Source organism: Scyliorhinus torazame, chromosome 3 (genome assembly GCF_047496885.1).
Source record: "Scyliorhinus torazame isolate Kashiwa2021f chromosome 3, sScyTor2.1, whole genome shotgun sequence".
NCBI classification, from domain to species: Eukaryota; Metazoa; Chordata; class Chondrichthyes; order Carcharhiniformes; family Scyliorhinidae; genus Scyliorhinus; species Scyliorhinus torazame.
Genome location: NC_092709.1, coordinates 56,299,516 through 56,315,253, shown reverse-complemented (window position 1 = coordinate 56,315,253; position 15,738 = coordinate 56,299,516). Strand labels below are relative to the sequence as shown.

The 15,738-nt window shown below is 45.3% G+C and overlaps 1 protein-coding gene across 1 annotated transcript in view; it reads right to left on the bottom strand.

Annotated features, from left to right (window-relative positions):
• Window positions 1–14,645, bottom strand: part of ankrd50 (ankyrin repeat domain 50) — a 197,910-nt gene extending 183,265 nt beyond the window's left edge. Inside the window, exon 1 of the mRNA XM_072495683.1 lies at window positions 13,100–14,645. Coding sequence (XP_072351784.1) covers window positions 13,100–13,560 — 461 coding nt within the window. The 5' untranslated portion in view covers window positions 13,561–14,645. The remainder of the gene's footprint in view (window positions 1–13,099) is intronic.
• Between the last annotated feature and the right edge of the window lie 1,093 nt (window positions 14,646–15,738).

The following is a 15,738-nucleotide window of genomic DNA, read 5'->3' as shown; positions in this document are numbered from 1 at the left end:
GACTTTCAGTATGAACAATAAGCCAAATAAGGACATTTTACACATATTGTATTTAACTATTTCATTCGCCATATAATTTTAACAGTCTATGAGCAATTGATTCTCACAGAAAAGATGACCAAATTCAAAAGCTGAGGCAGCATTGTCAAGGCCCAAGGGCAACTAAACAAAAATATCTGATGCAGTGAACAGAGCGGAGGTAAACCGAGTCAAAATATACTAGCATCCTCTATAGAAGTCAATATTGTGTTATGGGCCAGGGTTTAGAGAACCCCAAAGTGTATCATGGAGTTCACCTGACCCACAACTTTTTTTTTTCTTTTTAAAAAAAAAAAAATTTAGTGTACCCAATTAATTTTTTCCAATTGGCAATCCACCTACCCTGCACATCTTTGGGTTGTGGGGGCAAAACCCACGCAAACACGGGGAGAATGTGCAAACTCCACAAAGACAGTGACCGAGAGCCGGGATCGAAACTGGGACCTCGGCGCCGTGAGGCAGCAGGGCTAACCCACTGCGCCACCGTGCTGCCCTGACCCACAACTTTTAATAGATTATGGTATGGGGAGCACACGGCCCACTCTACAGGTGTGGTTCAACAGAAATGGAAAAGTATTTTTTAAAACAAAACAATGGTTATTCTATGAACTCAAGTTAACCTTTATAAAAGATAGTGAACATCTGAGCAACCATTAATATAAATACAACCCCCAAAGACTACAACACTAAGTAAACCTTTAAGCTTTCCTTTATAACATCCAGGCGACTTCAAAACAAAACCTTTATCAGAAGCACATCAGGTTAAAGTCACTACTGAAAACATTTATAATTCTGAATTCACCAAATGATCAAGAGATAGTCTTTTGATGGCAGAGAGAACAGCAGTACACCTGCTTGGTCTGGCTTCAGCTCCAACACTGAAAACGAAACTAAAACACACCCTGCAGCCTGTTCAAAAACGAAAGTAAAAAGCTGACAGACAGCACAGCTCCACCCACTCTGACATCACTGCAGTAGTAAACACCCATTTACAGATATTTGTATACACACCCATTTATAAACACCCATTTTTTAAAGGTACTCTCACATGACACCTCCCCCCCCCCCCAAGAAAAAAAATAAACCATCAACTTCAAGATGGTTTCATTTTTCACCTTTTCACTATTCTTTAAGAAATGCACACAGTAAATATACTTTTTCGTTTCAAAAAATAACACACGCAAACAGGTATAATAACATTGTCCATTTTTGTTCTTCTTCCTCCAACTGAAATCCTTCCTAATTGACAGTCTCTTTGAACAAGAAGATCTCTGCACGATCCGTCCATTTCTCTATGCCTTGGCATTTCTCTTTAAAGTCAGATACTTTAGTTCAATCTGATCGCAGAGTCCCTTGTAATTCTCCAACACAGGAGCATTGGTTATCACAGCTTTCAGGCGGTCAAATGCCTGTTGAAAGTCCGCTGTCCACTGAACATTTTAGCTGTAATATTACGTACTGGAATGGCCTCTGGAAACCCAGTAGACACCCCCATTATAGTCAAAAGATATTGATTCCCACTTGTCAATTTAGGAAGCGGGTCCTACGCAATCAATTAGGACCCTTGTAAAAGGTTCCTCAAATGCTGGAATGGGTATTAAGGGTGCTGGTTTTATCACTGCTTGAGGTTTCCCTATCACTTGACATGTGTGACATGATTGACAAAATTTAGCTATATCTTTATGTAGTCCAGGCCAATAAAAATGTTTTTGTATTTTAGCTGGAGTTTTCCTTATTCCCAAATGACCTCCCACTGGTACCTCATGTGCAACTCGCAACACCTCCTTTCTACACCCTACCGGCAATACTACCTGATGAACTTCTGCCCACTTTTCATCCGCCTGCATATGTAAAGGTCTCCATTTTCTCATCAAGACATCACTTTTATGGTAATACCACTCTGGTGTATACTCAGATTCCTCTTCCGTATATGCTTTCTGATACATCAGTTTTATTTCTAAACCTTTTTGTTGTACCTCCGCCAATTTTCCTGAACTAAAAACATCCACCTCATCCTCCACCTGTTCTTGTTCTTTTTCAACCATCTGATCAAAAATAGTTTCTGATAATTGTACTTCATCTTCATTCTTTGATTTCTCCTGTCTTAACCTGTGACTTTGTGATCTTGTTACTACACAATCTGGAAAAATCCCAGGATATTCGTCCTTCAACACTTCAGTTGTCTGATTCTCCACTGGCTTATCAACCACAGTAGGCAATACTCCCACCTGCGATCCAGCTAAATCATTACCCAAGATAAACTGTATTCCTGGACAAGATAGTTTCTCTATTACTCCTACCACCACTTTACCACTCTTCACTGGACTTTCCAACCTTACCTTATATAATTGAACACTGCTCCTCTCACCCGGAATTCCACATATTACCACCTATTCTGGCAACATTCTTCCCAAACTACATAACTCCTCATCTCTTACCATTAAAGATTGACTAGCTCCCGTAGCTCTTAAAATTGTGACTTCTTTACCTGCTCCTCCTGATACACAGGAGTAAACCATACCCACACAAGTAAATTCTTTAAAGAGACCTGGCACCTTCTTATCAATCGCCTCTTGATCAGGCTGTACAATCTTTTGCACCTCCTTCGCTTCAATTGGGCTTTCCTTTACCACTTTAACAAACCCCACCGTCTTATCCTGTTTTACCACATCAGCCTTCCCAGTGCTTTTCTTCAACCACCACTGTGACTTTACATGGCCTAGTTTATTACAGTGAACACATTTGAAAATTTTCATGTCTTTACCACCCTCCTGGATTTCTTTTTTAATCGGAGGTACACTCTCCTTATTATCTCCCATCAGATCACATTTACCTTTACCACTTGAGCAGCACGGTAGCAGTTGGATAGCACAATTGCTTCACAGCTCCAGGGTCCCAGGTCCGATTCCGGCTTGGGTCACTGTCTGTGCGGAGTCTGCACATCCTCCCCATGTGTGCGTGGGTTTCCTCCGGGCGCTCCTGTTTCCTCCCACAGTTCAAAGATGTGCAGGTTAGGTGGATTGGCCATGATAAATTGCCCTTAGTGTCCAAAATTGCCCTTAGTGTTGGGTGGGGTTACTGGGTTATGGGGATAGGGTGGCGGTGTTGACCTTGGGTAGGGTGCTCTTTCCAAGAGCCGGTGCAGACTCGATGGGCCGAATGGCCTCCTTCTGCACTGTAAATTCTATGATAATCTATGATGTCCCCAGTTTCTATCCCTCACCGGCTGAAACTGATGTCGGAAACCAAGCTTTGATTTATGAACTAATTCATAATCACCTGCCAGTTCTGCTGCTAACCTCACAGTTTTAACCCTCTGCTCTTCCACATGAGTTCCCACTACATCAGGAATTGAACTATTAAACTCCTCCAAAAGTATAATTTCTCTGAGAGCTTCATAGGTTTCTATTTTCAAACAGACTTGATCCATCTATCAAAATTACTCTTTTTGATCCTTTCAAACTCCATGTATGTTTGACCAAATTATTTCCTTAAATTTCTAAACCTTTGTCTGTAGGCTTCAGACACTAGTTCATATGCACCCAAGATGGATTTTTTCACCTCCTCATACATCCCAGATACCTCCTCCGGTTGTGATGCAAACACTTCACTAGCCCTACCTATCAGCTTTGTTTGAATCAGTAATAACCAAAATGGTAACCTATGTGTAGAGTAAGAGGAAGTGAATATGGTTCTTAATGAATACTTTGCATCTATCTTCACAAGATAGGGGGCAGTACAAACACAGAACATACAGTGCAGAAGGAGGCCATTCGGCCCATCGAGTCTGCACCGACCCTCACTTCCACCCTATGCCCGTAACCCAATAGCCCCTCCTAACCTTTTTGGTCACTAAGGGCAATTTATCAAGGCCAATCCACCTAACATGCACGTCTTTGGACTGTGGGAGCACCCGGATGAAATCCAAGCAGACCCGGGGAGAACGTGCAGACTCCGCACAGACAGTGACCCAGCGGGGGATCAAACCTGGGATTCTGGTACTGTGAAGCCACCGTGCTATCCACTTGGGCTACCGTGCTGCCTCACCACATTGTAGCGAAGGAGGAGTGTGGCATATTGGATGTGATAAATATAGGAGACAGGAAGTATTAAGGGGATTAGCATCCTTGAAAGTAGATGAGTCATCAGGTCAGATGAAATGTACCCCAGGCTGTCAAAAGGATCCAAGGAGGAAATAGCAAGCTCTGACCATCATTTCCCAAACCTCACAGGATACAGGTGTGTGCCAGAGGCTTGGAGGACTGATAACATTGTACCCTTGTTTAAAAATGGAGCAAGAGATAAGCCGATTAATTGCAGACCAGTCAGTCCAGCTGCAGTAGTGGGAAAATTACTGGACTCAATTGAGACACAGGATAAACAGTCACTTAGAAAGGCACTGAGTAATCAAGGACAGTCAGCATGGATTTATTAAGTGAAGAATGTATCAGAGTAACTAGATTGAATTTTCTGAGGAGGGACACGGGTGATTGTATCAACGGTGAGGGTATAGCTGTTGATAGTCTATGTAGATTTTAACAAGGTTTTTGACAAGGTTCCACATGGCAGACTGGTTTAAAAAAGTGATCATGGCGAATGTAATAAGCTGGATACAAAATTGGTTCTGCGGCAGGTAAAAGGGCAATGGTTGATGGGTATTTTTGCGACAGGAAATATGTTTCCCATGGGGTCCCCTGCTTTTTGTGGTGTATATTAATGATTTTTACTTAAATGTAAGAGGCATGATCACAAAGTTTGCATATGACACAAAAATTGGCCACGTGATTGATGGCAAGGAGAAAATCTGTGGACTATAGAAAGATATCAATGAACTAGTCAGGTGGACAGAAAAGTTGCAAACGGAATTCAACCTGGAAAAGTGATAGATGATGCATTTGGGAAGGTCAATCAAAGCAAAGGAATACACAATAAGTGGGAAGATAACAGAGGTGTTGAAGAAGTGAGGGATCTTGGAATGCATGCCCACTGATCCCTGAAGGTAGCAGGATGGGTCAAGAAGTTGGTTAAGGAGGCATATGGAATACTTCACTTTATTAGCCAAAGCATAGAATAAAAAGCCTTCAGGACGCACGACAACGCAAAATCACCGAGCAGAAACTATAGCCAAGCTCCGCACACGAGTACGACCTCAACCAGGACCTTGGATTCATGTCGCATTACATTCATCCCCCATCATTTGGCCTTGGCTTGAAAATCCTACCAACTGTCCTGGCTTGAGACAATTCACGCCTCTTTAACCTGGAATTACCCCAATCTCTGGATCTGTAAAGACTTAATTACCTGCAAATGCTCGCATTCAAAGCATTGTCTTGCATATTTGACTTTGCCTGTATACATGTTTCTGGAACATACCTCTTCATTCACCTGAGGAAGGAGCAGTGCTACGAAAGCTAGTGTTTGAAACAAACCTGTAGGACTTTAACCTGGTGTTGTAAGACTTCTTACTGTGCTCACCCCAGTCCAACGCCAGCATCTCCACATCAAGAATAAAAAGAGCAGAGGGGGGAGGGGGTTATGCAGGAGCTATATGAAATACCAGTTAGGCCACAACGCGAGTACAGTGTGCAATTATGGCCATCTTATTACAGAAAGGATGTAACTGCACTGGGGAGGGCAAAGATTTATGAGGACATTGCCAGGGCTGGAAAATTGCAGCTATGAGGAAAAAAAGGTAGGCTGAGGCTCTTTTCCTTGAAACAGAAACAGCTGAGGGGAGATTTGATTGGGGTGTACAAGGTTGCGAGGGGGCTGAATAGAGAGAATGGGAAGGACCAGTTTCCCTTAACAGTGAGGTCAGTGGCTAAGGGGCATAGATTTAAAGTGATTTGTAGAAGGATTAGTAAGGAGATGAGGAAAACCTTTTCATCCAGTGGGTGATAGGGTTCTTGAACACATTGGCAGAAAAACAAAAGAACCTTCAATTATGATGTGCCAGATTACAGGAGTCTCCCAGAGGGGGGTAAGGGGCGACACAGTGTCAGGCACAAGTGAGCCCTGTACCCTACTGCAGAGAGCCTCATGAGCACCCTCCGCTCCTGACACTGGGCGGCTGACAGCCTTCGGACACTCGCCCTCCGGGCCCGAATCCTCCACCACACTGAGCACAGCGGGCGACACGGGCTCTCCAATCAACCCAGGGCCTGCCTTGATCCTGCCACCGGGATCATCGACAGGCAGGATCTCCTCAGGCTCCTCCCGGGATCGCAGGCCAGCTGGAGTTGGTGGTGCAGATGCATGCTCCGCCCCCGCAGCCTGGTCACCGGAAGACCCCAAAAATAACTCCGGAAACAGGTCAGGGATGGTGGCAGAGGTGTCCGAAGACAGCGGCTGAAACAGAGGGTCTACCAAACTATAACCTGCTAAGAACCAAAGAAGCAGGGGGTTATCGCTGACCCCCTCCCCAGAGAAATTGAACAAGTCCGGGGTGCTAAATTGTACTGGGTGGAACGAGCCCTCTAGGGTCCCGTCCGACGCCATGGACTGGCCATGCTAAATTGCCCCTTAATTGGAAAAATGTTTTTAAAAAGGAAATCCGGCATAGACACAATGCGCTGAGTGGCCTTCTTCTGTACTATAATGATTCTATAACAATTCCATGATCAATATTCTGCATTATCTGTCCTTTAGGGAAGTATAACTGCCGTCCTTATCTGGTCTGGCCTACATATGACTCCAGACCCACAGCAATGTGATTGACGCATAAATACCCTCTGAAATGGGCTGGCAAGCCACTCAGTTGTATTCAACCGTTACGAAGAAAACACAAAGAAATGAAACCAGACGGACCACCCAGCATCTATACACTGGAAACGATAACGGCAAACCCAGTCCTCTCGACCCTGCAAACATTTACTTACTAACATCTGGGGGATTGTGCCAATATTGGGAGAGCTGTCTCACAAACTCATCAAGTAACAGCCTGACAGTCATACTCACGAAATCATACCTTACACATATAGTGTCCCAGACACCACCATCACATTCCTGGGTACGTCCTCTCTCACTGGCAGGACAAACAGAGGACCAGGTCAAATATGCTGATGGTCACATATCAACCCCCTCAGCTGATGAATCAGTACTCCATGTTGAACACCACTTGGAGGAAGCACTGAGGGTGGCAAGGGTGCAGAACGTAGTCTGGGTGGGGGACTTCAATGTCCCATCATCAAAAGCGGCTCCATAGTACCACCACAGACCAAGTTGACCAGATCCTAAAGGACATAGCTGCTAGACTGGACTGTGGAAGGTGGTGAGGGAACATATGGGAGGAAAAAACAGTTTAGCTCATTAGCACCTACCTGCCTGCCGCAGATCTATCTGTCCATGACAATATCAGTAGGAGTGACACCGCACAGTCCTTGTGGAGAAGTCCCGGTTTCACATTGAGGATACCCTGCATCATGTTGTGAGACACTACCATCATGCTAAATGGGATAGACATTGAACATATTTCATAATTTAGAATTGGGCATCCATGAGGCACTGTGGGCCACCAGGAGCAGCACAATTGTATTCAACCACAATCTGTAACCGCATAGCCCAGCATATCCCCATATTCTACCATTAGTACCAAGCCAGGGAATCAACCCCGGTTCAATGAAATATACAGGAGGGTATGCAGGAGCAACACCATGCATTCCTAAAAATGAGGTGTCAACCTGGTGAAGCTACAACATTGAACTACTTGCGTGTCAAACAACAAGCAGCAAGTGATCGACAGAGCCAAGCAATCCCACAACCAATGGATCAGATCTAAGCTCCGTAGTCCTGCCACACCGAGTCGTGAATGGTGGTGGGCAATTAAACAACTCACTGGAGGAGGAATCTCCACAAATATCCCCATCCTCAAACATGGAGCAGCCCAACAATTCTGTGGAAAAGATAAGGTTGAAGCATTCGCAACAACCTTCACCCAGAAGTGCCAAGTGGACGATCCATCTCTGCCTCCTCCGGAGGTCTGCAGCAACAGACGTCAGTCTTCAGCCATTTGGTTCACTCCACGTGATATCAAGACAGCTGAAAAGGCCTTGGGTCCTTATTCCAGCAATAGTCCTGAAGACTTGTGCTCCAGAATTAGTCACGCCCCTAGCCAAGCTGTTCCAGTAGTTACAACACTGGCAAAGAAATACATCAAATCCAACCCAGCCAATTAACGCTACATCGGTCTACTCTCAACCATCAGCAAAGTGATGGAGGGGGTCATTAACAATGCTATCAAGCGGCACTTACGCAGCAAGAACCAGCTCACGGATGCTCGGTTTGGGTTCCACCAGGGTCACTTAGTGCCTGACCTAATTACAGCCTTAGTTCAAACATGGACAAAGGAGCTGACCTCCAGATGTCAGATGAGAGTAACTGCCCTCAACAACAAGGCAGCATTTGAGTATGGCATCAAGGAGCATAGCAAAACTGAACTCAATGGAAATCAGCGGCAGGCTAGAATCATTCCTAGCGCAAATGAAGATGGTTGTGGTTACACTAGGCCAGTCATCTCAGCTCCAGGACACAGCAGGAAGGCCACAGGGTAGTGTCCTAGGCCCAACCACCTTCAGCTGCTTCAATTACCTTCCTTCCATAGCAAGGTCAGAGGTGGGGACGTATGCAAATGACTGCACAATGCTCAGCACCATTCATGGCTTCTCACATACTGAAGCAGTACATATCCAAGCACAGCAAAACCCGGACACTATGCATGTTTGGGCTGACAAGTAGCAAGTAACATTTGCGCCATACAAGTGCCAGGCAATAACCATCTGCAATAAGAGAGAATCCAACCATCACCTCTTAACAATCAATGGCATTACCATCACTATATCCCCCACTGTCAACATTCTGGGGGTTACCATTTACCAGAAATTGAACTGCATGAGCCATATAAAGACTGCGGCTACCAGAGCAGGTCAAAGGCGGGGAATCCTTCAGCGAGTAACTGACCTCCTGACACCCCCCCCCCCCCAAAGCCTGTCCACCATCTCCAAAACACAAGTCAGGAGTGTAATGGAGTACTCTCCACTTGCCTGGATAAGTGCAGCTCCAACAACACAAGAAGCTCAACATAATTCAGGACCAAGCACCATTATTAAGGGCAGTTAAGAATCAATCAGATTTCTGTGGGTCTGGTGTTACATGTACGCCAGACCAGGTAAGATCAGCGGATTTCCTTCCCTAACAGACCTAAGTGACCCAGATGTCCAAAAAAGGTTAGGAGGGGTTACTGGGTTACGGGGATAGGGTAGAAGTGTGGGCTTAAGTGGGATGGTCTTTGCAAAGGTCGGTGCATACTCAAAGGGCCGAATGGCCTCCTTCGGCACTGTAAATTCTATGAAACCAACTTTCAATTCCAAATGTTAAGTGAATTTAAAATCCATGAATTGCCATGGTGGGATTTGAACCCTTGCTCTCAGCTTATTAGCCTGGACCTTTGGATAAATAAAGAGAGATGAATGGTTGCTTACTGTACAGGACTTGAACACTACTGAAAAGAAAAATGTTGTCAAAGCTAACATACAAATTAAGAGTAGGACACTTTGCCCCTCAAATCTGCTCTGAATTCAATAAGAACTTGGCTGATCCGATTGTGGCCTCAAAGGCAATCATGGGAAGGCAGAATGTGGTGTTGGCTCACTTGTTCGTCAAGAATCTATCGACCTCTATCCTAAAAGTATTCAATGACCCCATTTCCACCACTTTCTGGGGGAACTTTTTCATCTTGTACTAATCAGGCTAAGCTCATGATTGCTAAATTTCAATGACAACAAATCAACACCCTCTTTCTTGTGTAGTATAAATTGTGATTGTTGAAAATTTAACATTCCTGTGTCTGTCTTGATGAGTGCAAGGCGAAACCCTTCAATTACATGTCTCTTTTCAGCAATAATTATATTGTTGTATTAATGACTTATTGATTTGATCCTGACCTTCCCTAACATTGGAACAAAGGTTTGCACATCAGCAGAATGGAAACTGCATTGCTGGTCCACCCAGCCTGCAGACAGACTCAAAATAACAGGCCAGATGACAAATGCTGTTGGCAGAAGCTATTTAACTCTGCTGCCAACTGATTTTTTTTTAAAGGGCTTTCAATAACCTTGCACTTGCATTGTACTATAATAGTGCCTCAGCTTTCTGGCATGCTGCTTAAAATTTCCATTTCAAACCAAAAACGTTTCAACAGTCTTTCCTTATTAGCAAGGCATTTTACCAGAGTACCACTACATCAGGAAACTGATTGGGGGAACGTGCAGTTTACTAGCCCCACCAACTGTCAACATATACAAAATATACGGGACTATTCAAGATCCTAAATGCGTGTCTGTAAGTACTTTCTAAGTTATAGGGTAATGTTATCCAAGGGAGCTTGTAAATTTTAATAAACCTTCAGAAAAACAAATTCTAAATGACATTTCTTCTGTGGTTGGTATATGCGAGTCAGTAATGGCTTGTTGCAACTCAGGCTAAGCCTTTACACCTTCTGACAGTTACAGTATAATAGTCAGTTTCTGTGTTAGTATCTATACACAGCAACTTCTGGAATGGTATTTTTTTCAATTAATTTACAGGATGTGGGCATCACTGGCTAGGTCAGCATTAATTGCCTGTTCCTAAATGCCCTTGAGATGGTGATGGTGAGCTGCCTTCTTGAACTGCTGCAGTCCCTGAGGTGTAGGTACACCCACAGTGCTGTTAGAGAGGGCCCGCCAGGATTTTAACTACAAATGGCACAGTTTAGCAATACACAATATTTTTCAAAAATAAAATATTTTAGTGGCAAATGTGAAAAACTTCTAATTACATTTTTGATAAGAACATGATACAATAGAATGATTATGACTTCTAACAAACAGTAACATAGTCTTTTATAAGACTCAAAATTAATGAGGCAACAATCTCCAGGATTTTTGAACTTTTATACTTCGCCAGATCATGTTTCTGGTAGTGCAGAGATCAATCTTCTAAAGCTGCCAGAGCACAATTAACTGGTTAATCATGGCCTGATGCTACCAGCTAGATCATTATATCAGGGATGCATGCCATTGATTTTATTTTGTCTTCCGTTCAATAAAATCAGATTTGACTGAGGGCAGCACGGTAGCATTGTGGATAGCACAATTGCTTCACAGCTCCAGGGTCCCAGGTTCGATTCCGGCTTGGGTCATTGTCTGTGCGGAGTCTGCATATCCTCCCCGTGTGTGCGTGGGTTTCCTCCGGGTGCTCCGGTTTCCTCCCACAGTCCAAAGATGTGCAAGTTAGGTGGATTGGCCATGATAAATTGCCCTTCGTGTCCAAAATTGCCCTTAGTGTTGGGTGGGGTTACTGGGTTATGGGGATAGGGTGGAGGTGTCGACCTTGGGTAGGGTGCTCTTTCCAAGAGCCAGTGCAGGCTCGATGGGCCGAATGGCCTCCTTCTGCACTGTAAATTCTATGATTCTATGACTGTTAATATCTGTAATAACTTGCTATACAAAGTAAACCTAAACTCATGAAAATAAATTATGGTTTCATAGTCACTTAAAATACAGAAATAATGGCAATAACAGACAAGGTAAGAGAACCCCAAGGGAAAACAAACTGAGCAAAATGCTAGTTTAGAGCGAATGGATGTGGCTCCCATGCACAGTGTTTTAAGACTTTGCTTTCCCCCTCATCCAAGTTTAACAAAAGTCTCGTTATTTTACATACATGGCTCACATAGTTCTCTATATAATGATCATTCACAAGTTTCTGGGATGGTTGGAGGAAAAAAAGAGCAAATTGTTCTCTTCATTGCTTTAACTGATCAATACCAGAGCAGTACGTTTACTGGAGAGGCCAAGAGAACAGAAGGTCTCATAAATGTCAGTGAACTGATGCTGTGTTTTGAAGGATCAACTGCTGATGAGCACTGCAACTTATGTTGCTGTTTAGCACAGGGCTAAATTGCTGGTTTTGAAGGCAGACCAAGGCAGGCCAGCAGCACGGTTCAATTCCCGTAACAGCCTCCCCGAACAGGCGTCGGAATGTGGCGACTAGGGGCTTTTCACAGTAACTTCATTTGAAGCCTACTTGTGACAATAAGCGATTTTCATTTCATTCATGAATGGAAGAACAGCAAAATGTCACTACCAGAAAGATATTTTTCTCTTTCATCAGATTTCTGTAAGTAACACAGAAGTTACAATAAAATCAGTCAATTTGCGATGCTCTTCTTTATGGATGGCAATGTTAGAAAAGGGCCAACCAAAAGAGGTGATCTTTATTGCTTTAGAATAAGTACATTGAATGTATATTCTACCTGAATTCGTAGGCCTGTAGCCAACTACACTTCACTTTTTCACTCCATATGAAGCAGTTTCACCGTTGCAATTTCTCAAATGTGGCATGTTTACATGCCAAGTCCACCAAATCAAATTTTAAAATATTGCACAACGCACCTCAAAAACATTGTCTGATGCAACTTCTACTTTGCACCAACTGCAGCATTACAAGTGACACAAATCAAACTTTAAAAATGTATTTTTTAACAAGGTAGCAGAGCATTAATGAAAAGCAGTATTGAAATACAATTTGATTCTAGATCTTGATAACAGGGCACGTCATTTTCAACATTTAAAACAGGGGCACAAAATTGGGGAAATGGAAGTGAAGCACAGATCTGCCACAATCTAAATGAGTGGTAGAACAGGTGCAAGGGATTGAATGGCCTCCTTCTGTTCCTATGTTCTGGTTAGAGAATGAGGAACTTTCATTGCCAGTGTTTAATTATTAGTCTCTATCCGACACCAGCACTTTAACAGTGTTAGGTCTGTTTGAACGAGAGCAAGAAAGAGCCACCGTTTTTTTGGTATTAAATTGACTTCGTTGGAATCAGCACAATATTTAGGAGTTACACAGATACACGTGTCTTCTGAACCATTACATAACCCCTGGGGTTTTTAACTGCATATGTATATAATTATTACCCAGGAATAAGATCATCCACACCTATTCAGAACTAATGTCCATAGATTTAAAAAGCAGACACCATCAGCAGAATGCTATACATTTTTTAACGATTCTGTACCTTTTAAAGGCTTCCCCAGGATTCCTCTCACATTCGCCTGCCTGAAGCACGCTGTGAACGGCTGGTTCTCGCAATTTTTCTTCATATCCCTGGACCAAGCTGCTATTGCGAATCTGGGAGACGAGGTTTCGAATGAAGTTGCTAACACAGAGTGTGTCTGCGTCCTGAGCTTTACAGAAGTGAAAGGCAAGTGCCTGACGATGCAACCCCCGCTGCACCAGCTGCGGGCAAGTGGGCCAAACCAGTTCAGTGCACAGTGCTGTTTTACCGCTGCCGGGACCTCCAACAATCAGGATACCTCCGATGCCTCCTGTGTTTTTCCCAAGGAGACCACCATTCCCACTGCTATTGGAGATCCCAAACGTTTTGCCACTGTTTTTTTCTTGAAGACAATGCTGGAGTTTATGGAAAACCCACTCCCTGCAGAAAAACCTCTTTCCTTGCAATAAACTCGGAGACATGTTTGCGTGCAGTGGTTTTCTTTGTCTGCGACGTATATGCACGAAAGAAGAGTTAACAAACGTATAAAAAAGACCAAATTAAAGGCAGTCTTGTCTGAGAATTAAGGTTCTGTTCTGTTCAAAAAGTCCACAATTTCTCGTTACTATTCTCTACAGTAAAACACCTGCAGCGAAATCTGAGCCATTTTCTTCCGCTTTTGTTTCTTTGTCGGTTAAACAGTGACAAATCTAACTAGCATTTTTACTATGTGATATATATTAGCGACATAATATCGAGTGATCGTTGGATACAATATCCATCCATTGTATTTTTTTCCTCGTTGTCTGATCGTTTGATATTTTTTTCTATAGATCCAAAAACTATCAATATCCTCACCCTTCTAACCATATCTTCACCGGAGCTCCATACAGATTATTTAATCCGCAAATCTACTGCAGTTGTCCATGATCTTCGGTAGACATCCACATCGTTAATCCAACGCAACAAAGGTTCTTGGGGGAGAAACGAAGCTTCAATGGTGTAGGACTGGTATCCTTCCCACCCTCGCCAAGTGTTACATTTAGGGTTCACATGATTGGTAAACCCCAGCAACAAACTGCAGTATCTCAAACCAAATGCTTCCCTCCATCTCCTCCTCCTAGTTCCGTGAGCGGCCCGCAGACTGGAATCCTGACTTTGGGATGAGGGTTGTCTCAGTACAGCCGGAGTGAATCCATCAACAGTTAAAATAAAAGCTGCTGGGCAGACACTTGTCCTGAGTTAACCTCGCTCATGCTGTCCTCGCTCCCCGCCCCCGGGGTGCCCCCCGGTCTCCTGACCCCGCTCTCACACCCGGTGCTCTGTGCGTTCCTTCTCTAACCTCGACGCCTCTCTCCTCGCGGGAGCGAAACGTAACTCGATCCCTGGGCAAAAGGTCCCCTTTATACCCCAAGGTCTGCGGAATGGGACTCGGTGTGTGTCACTCTCTGACCGGGACTCGGGGTGACTGTGACTGGGGCTCGGTGTCTGCGTCTCTCTGACCGGGTCTTGGTGTCTGTGTCTCTCTCTGACCGGGGCTCGGTGTCTGTGTCTCTCTGACCGGGGCTCGGTGTCTGTCTCTCTCTGACCGGGGCTCGGTGTCTGTGTCTCTATCTGACCGGGGCTCGGTGTCAGTGTCTCTCTCTGACCGGGGCTCGGTGTCTGTGTCTCTCTCTGACCGGGGCTCGGTGTCTGTCTCTCTCTGACCGGGGCTCGGTGTCTGTCTCTCTCTGACCGGGGCTCGGTGTCTGTGTCTCTCTCTGACCGGGGCTCGGTGTCTGTCTCTCTCTGACCGGGGCTCGGTGTCTGTGTCTCTCTCTGACCGGGGCTCGGTGTCTGTCTCTCTCTGACCGGGGCTCGGTGTCTGTCTCTCTCTGACCGGGGCTCGGTGTCTGTGTCTCTCTCTGACCGGGGCTCGGTGTCTGTGTCTCTCTCTGACCGGGTCTTGGTGTCTGTGTCTCTCTCTGACCGGGGCTCGGCGTCTCTCTCTGACCGGGGCTCGGTGTCTGTCTCTCTCTGACCGGGGCTCGGTGTCTGTGTCTCTCTCTGACCGGGGCTCGGTGTCTGTGTCTCTCTCTGACCGGGGCTCGGTGTCTGTGTCTCTCTCTGACCGGGGCTCAGTGTCTCTCTCTGACCGGGGCTCGGTGTCTGTGTCTCTCTCTGACCGGGGCTCGGTGTCTGTGTCTCTCTCTGACCGGGGCTCGGTGTCTGTGTCTCTCTCTGACCGGGGCTCGGTGTCTCTCTCTGACCGGGGCTCGGTGTCTCTCTCTGACCGGGGCTCGGTGTCTCTCTCTGACCGGGGCTCGGTGTCTGTGTCTCTCTCTGACCGGGGCTCGGTGTCTGTGTCTCTCTCTGACCGGGGCTCGGTGTCTCTCTCTGACCGGGGCTCGGTGTCTGTGTCTCTCTCTGACCGGGGCTCGGTGTCTGTGTCTCTCTCTGACCGGGGCTCGGTGTCTGTGTCTCTCTCTGACCGGGGCTCGGTGTCTGTGTCTCTCTCTGACCGGGGCTCGGTGTCTGTGTCTCTCTCTGACCGGGGCTCGGTGTCTCTCTCTGACCGGGGCTCGGTGTCTCTCTCTGACCGGGGCTCGGTGTCTCTCTCTGACCGGGGCTCGGTGTCTGTGTCTCTCTCTGACCGGGGCTCAGTGTCTGTGTCTCTCTCT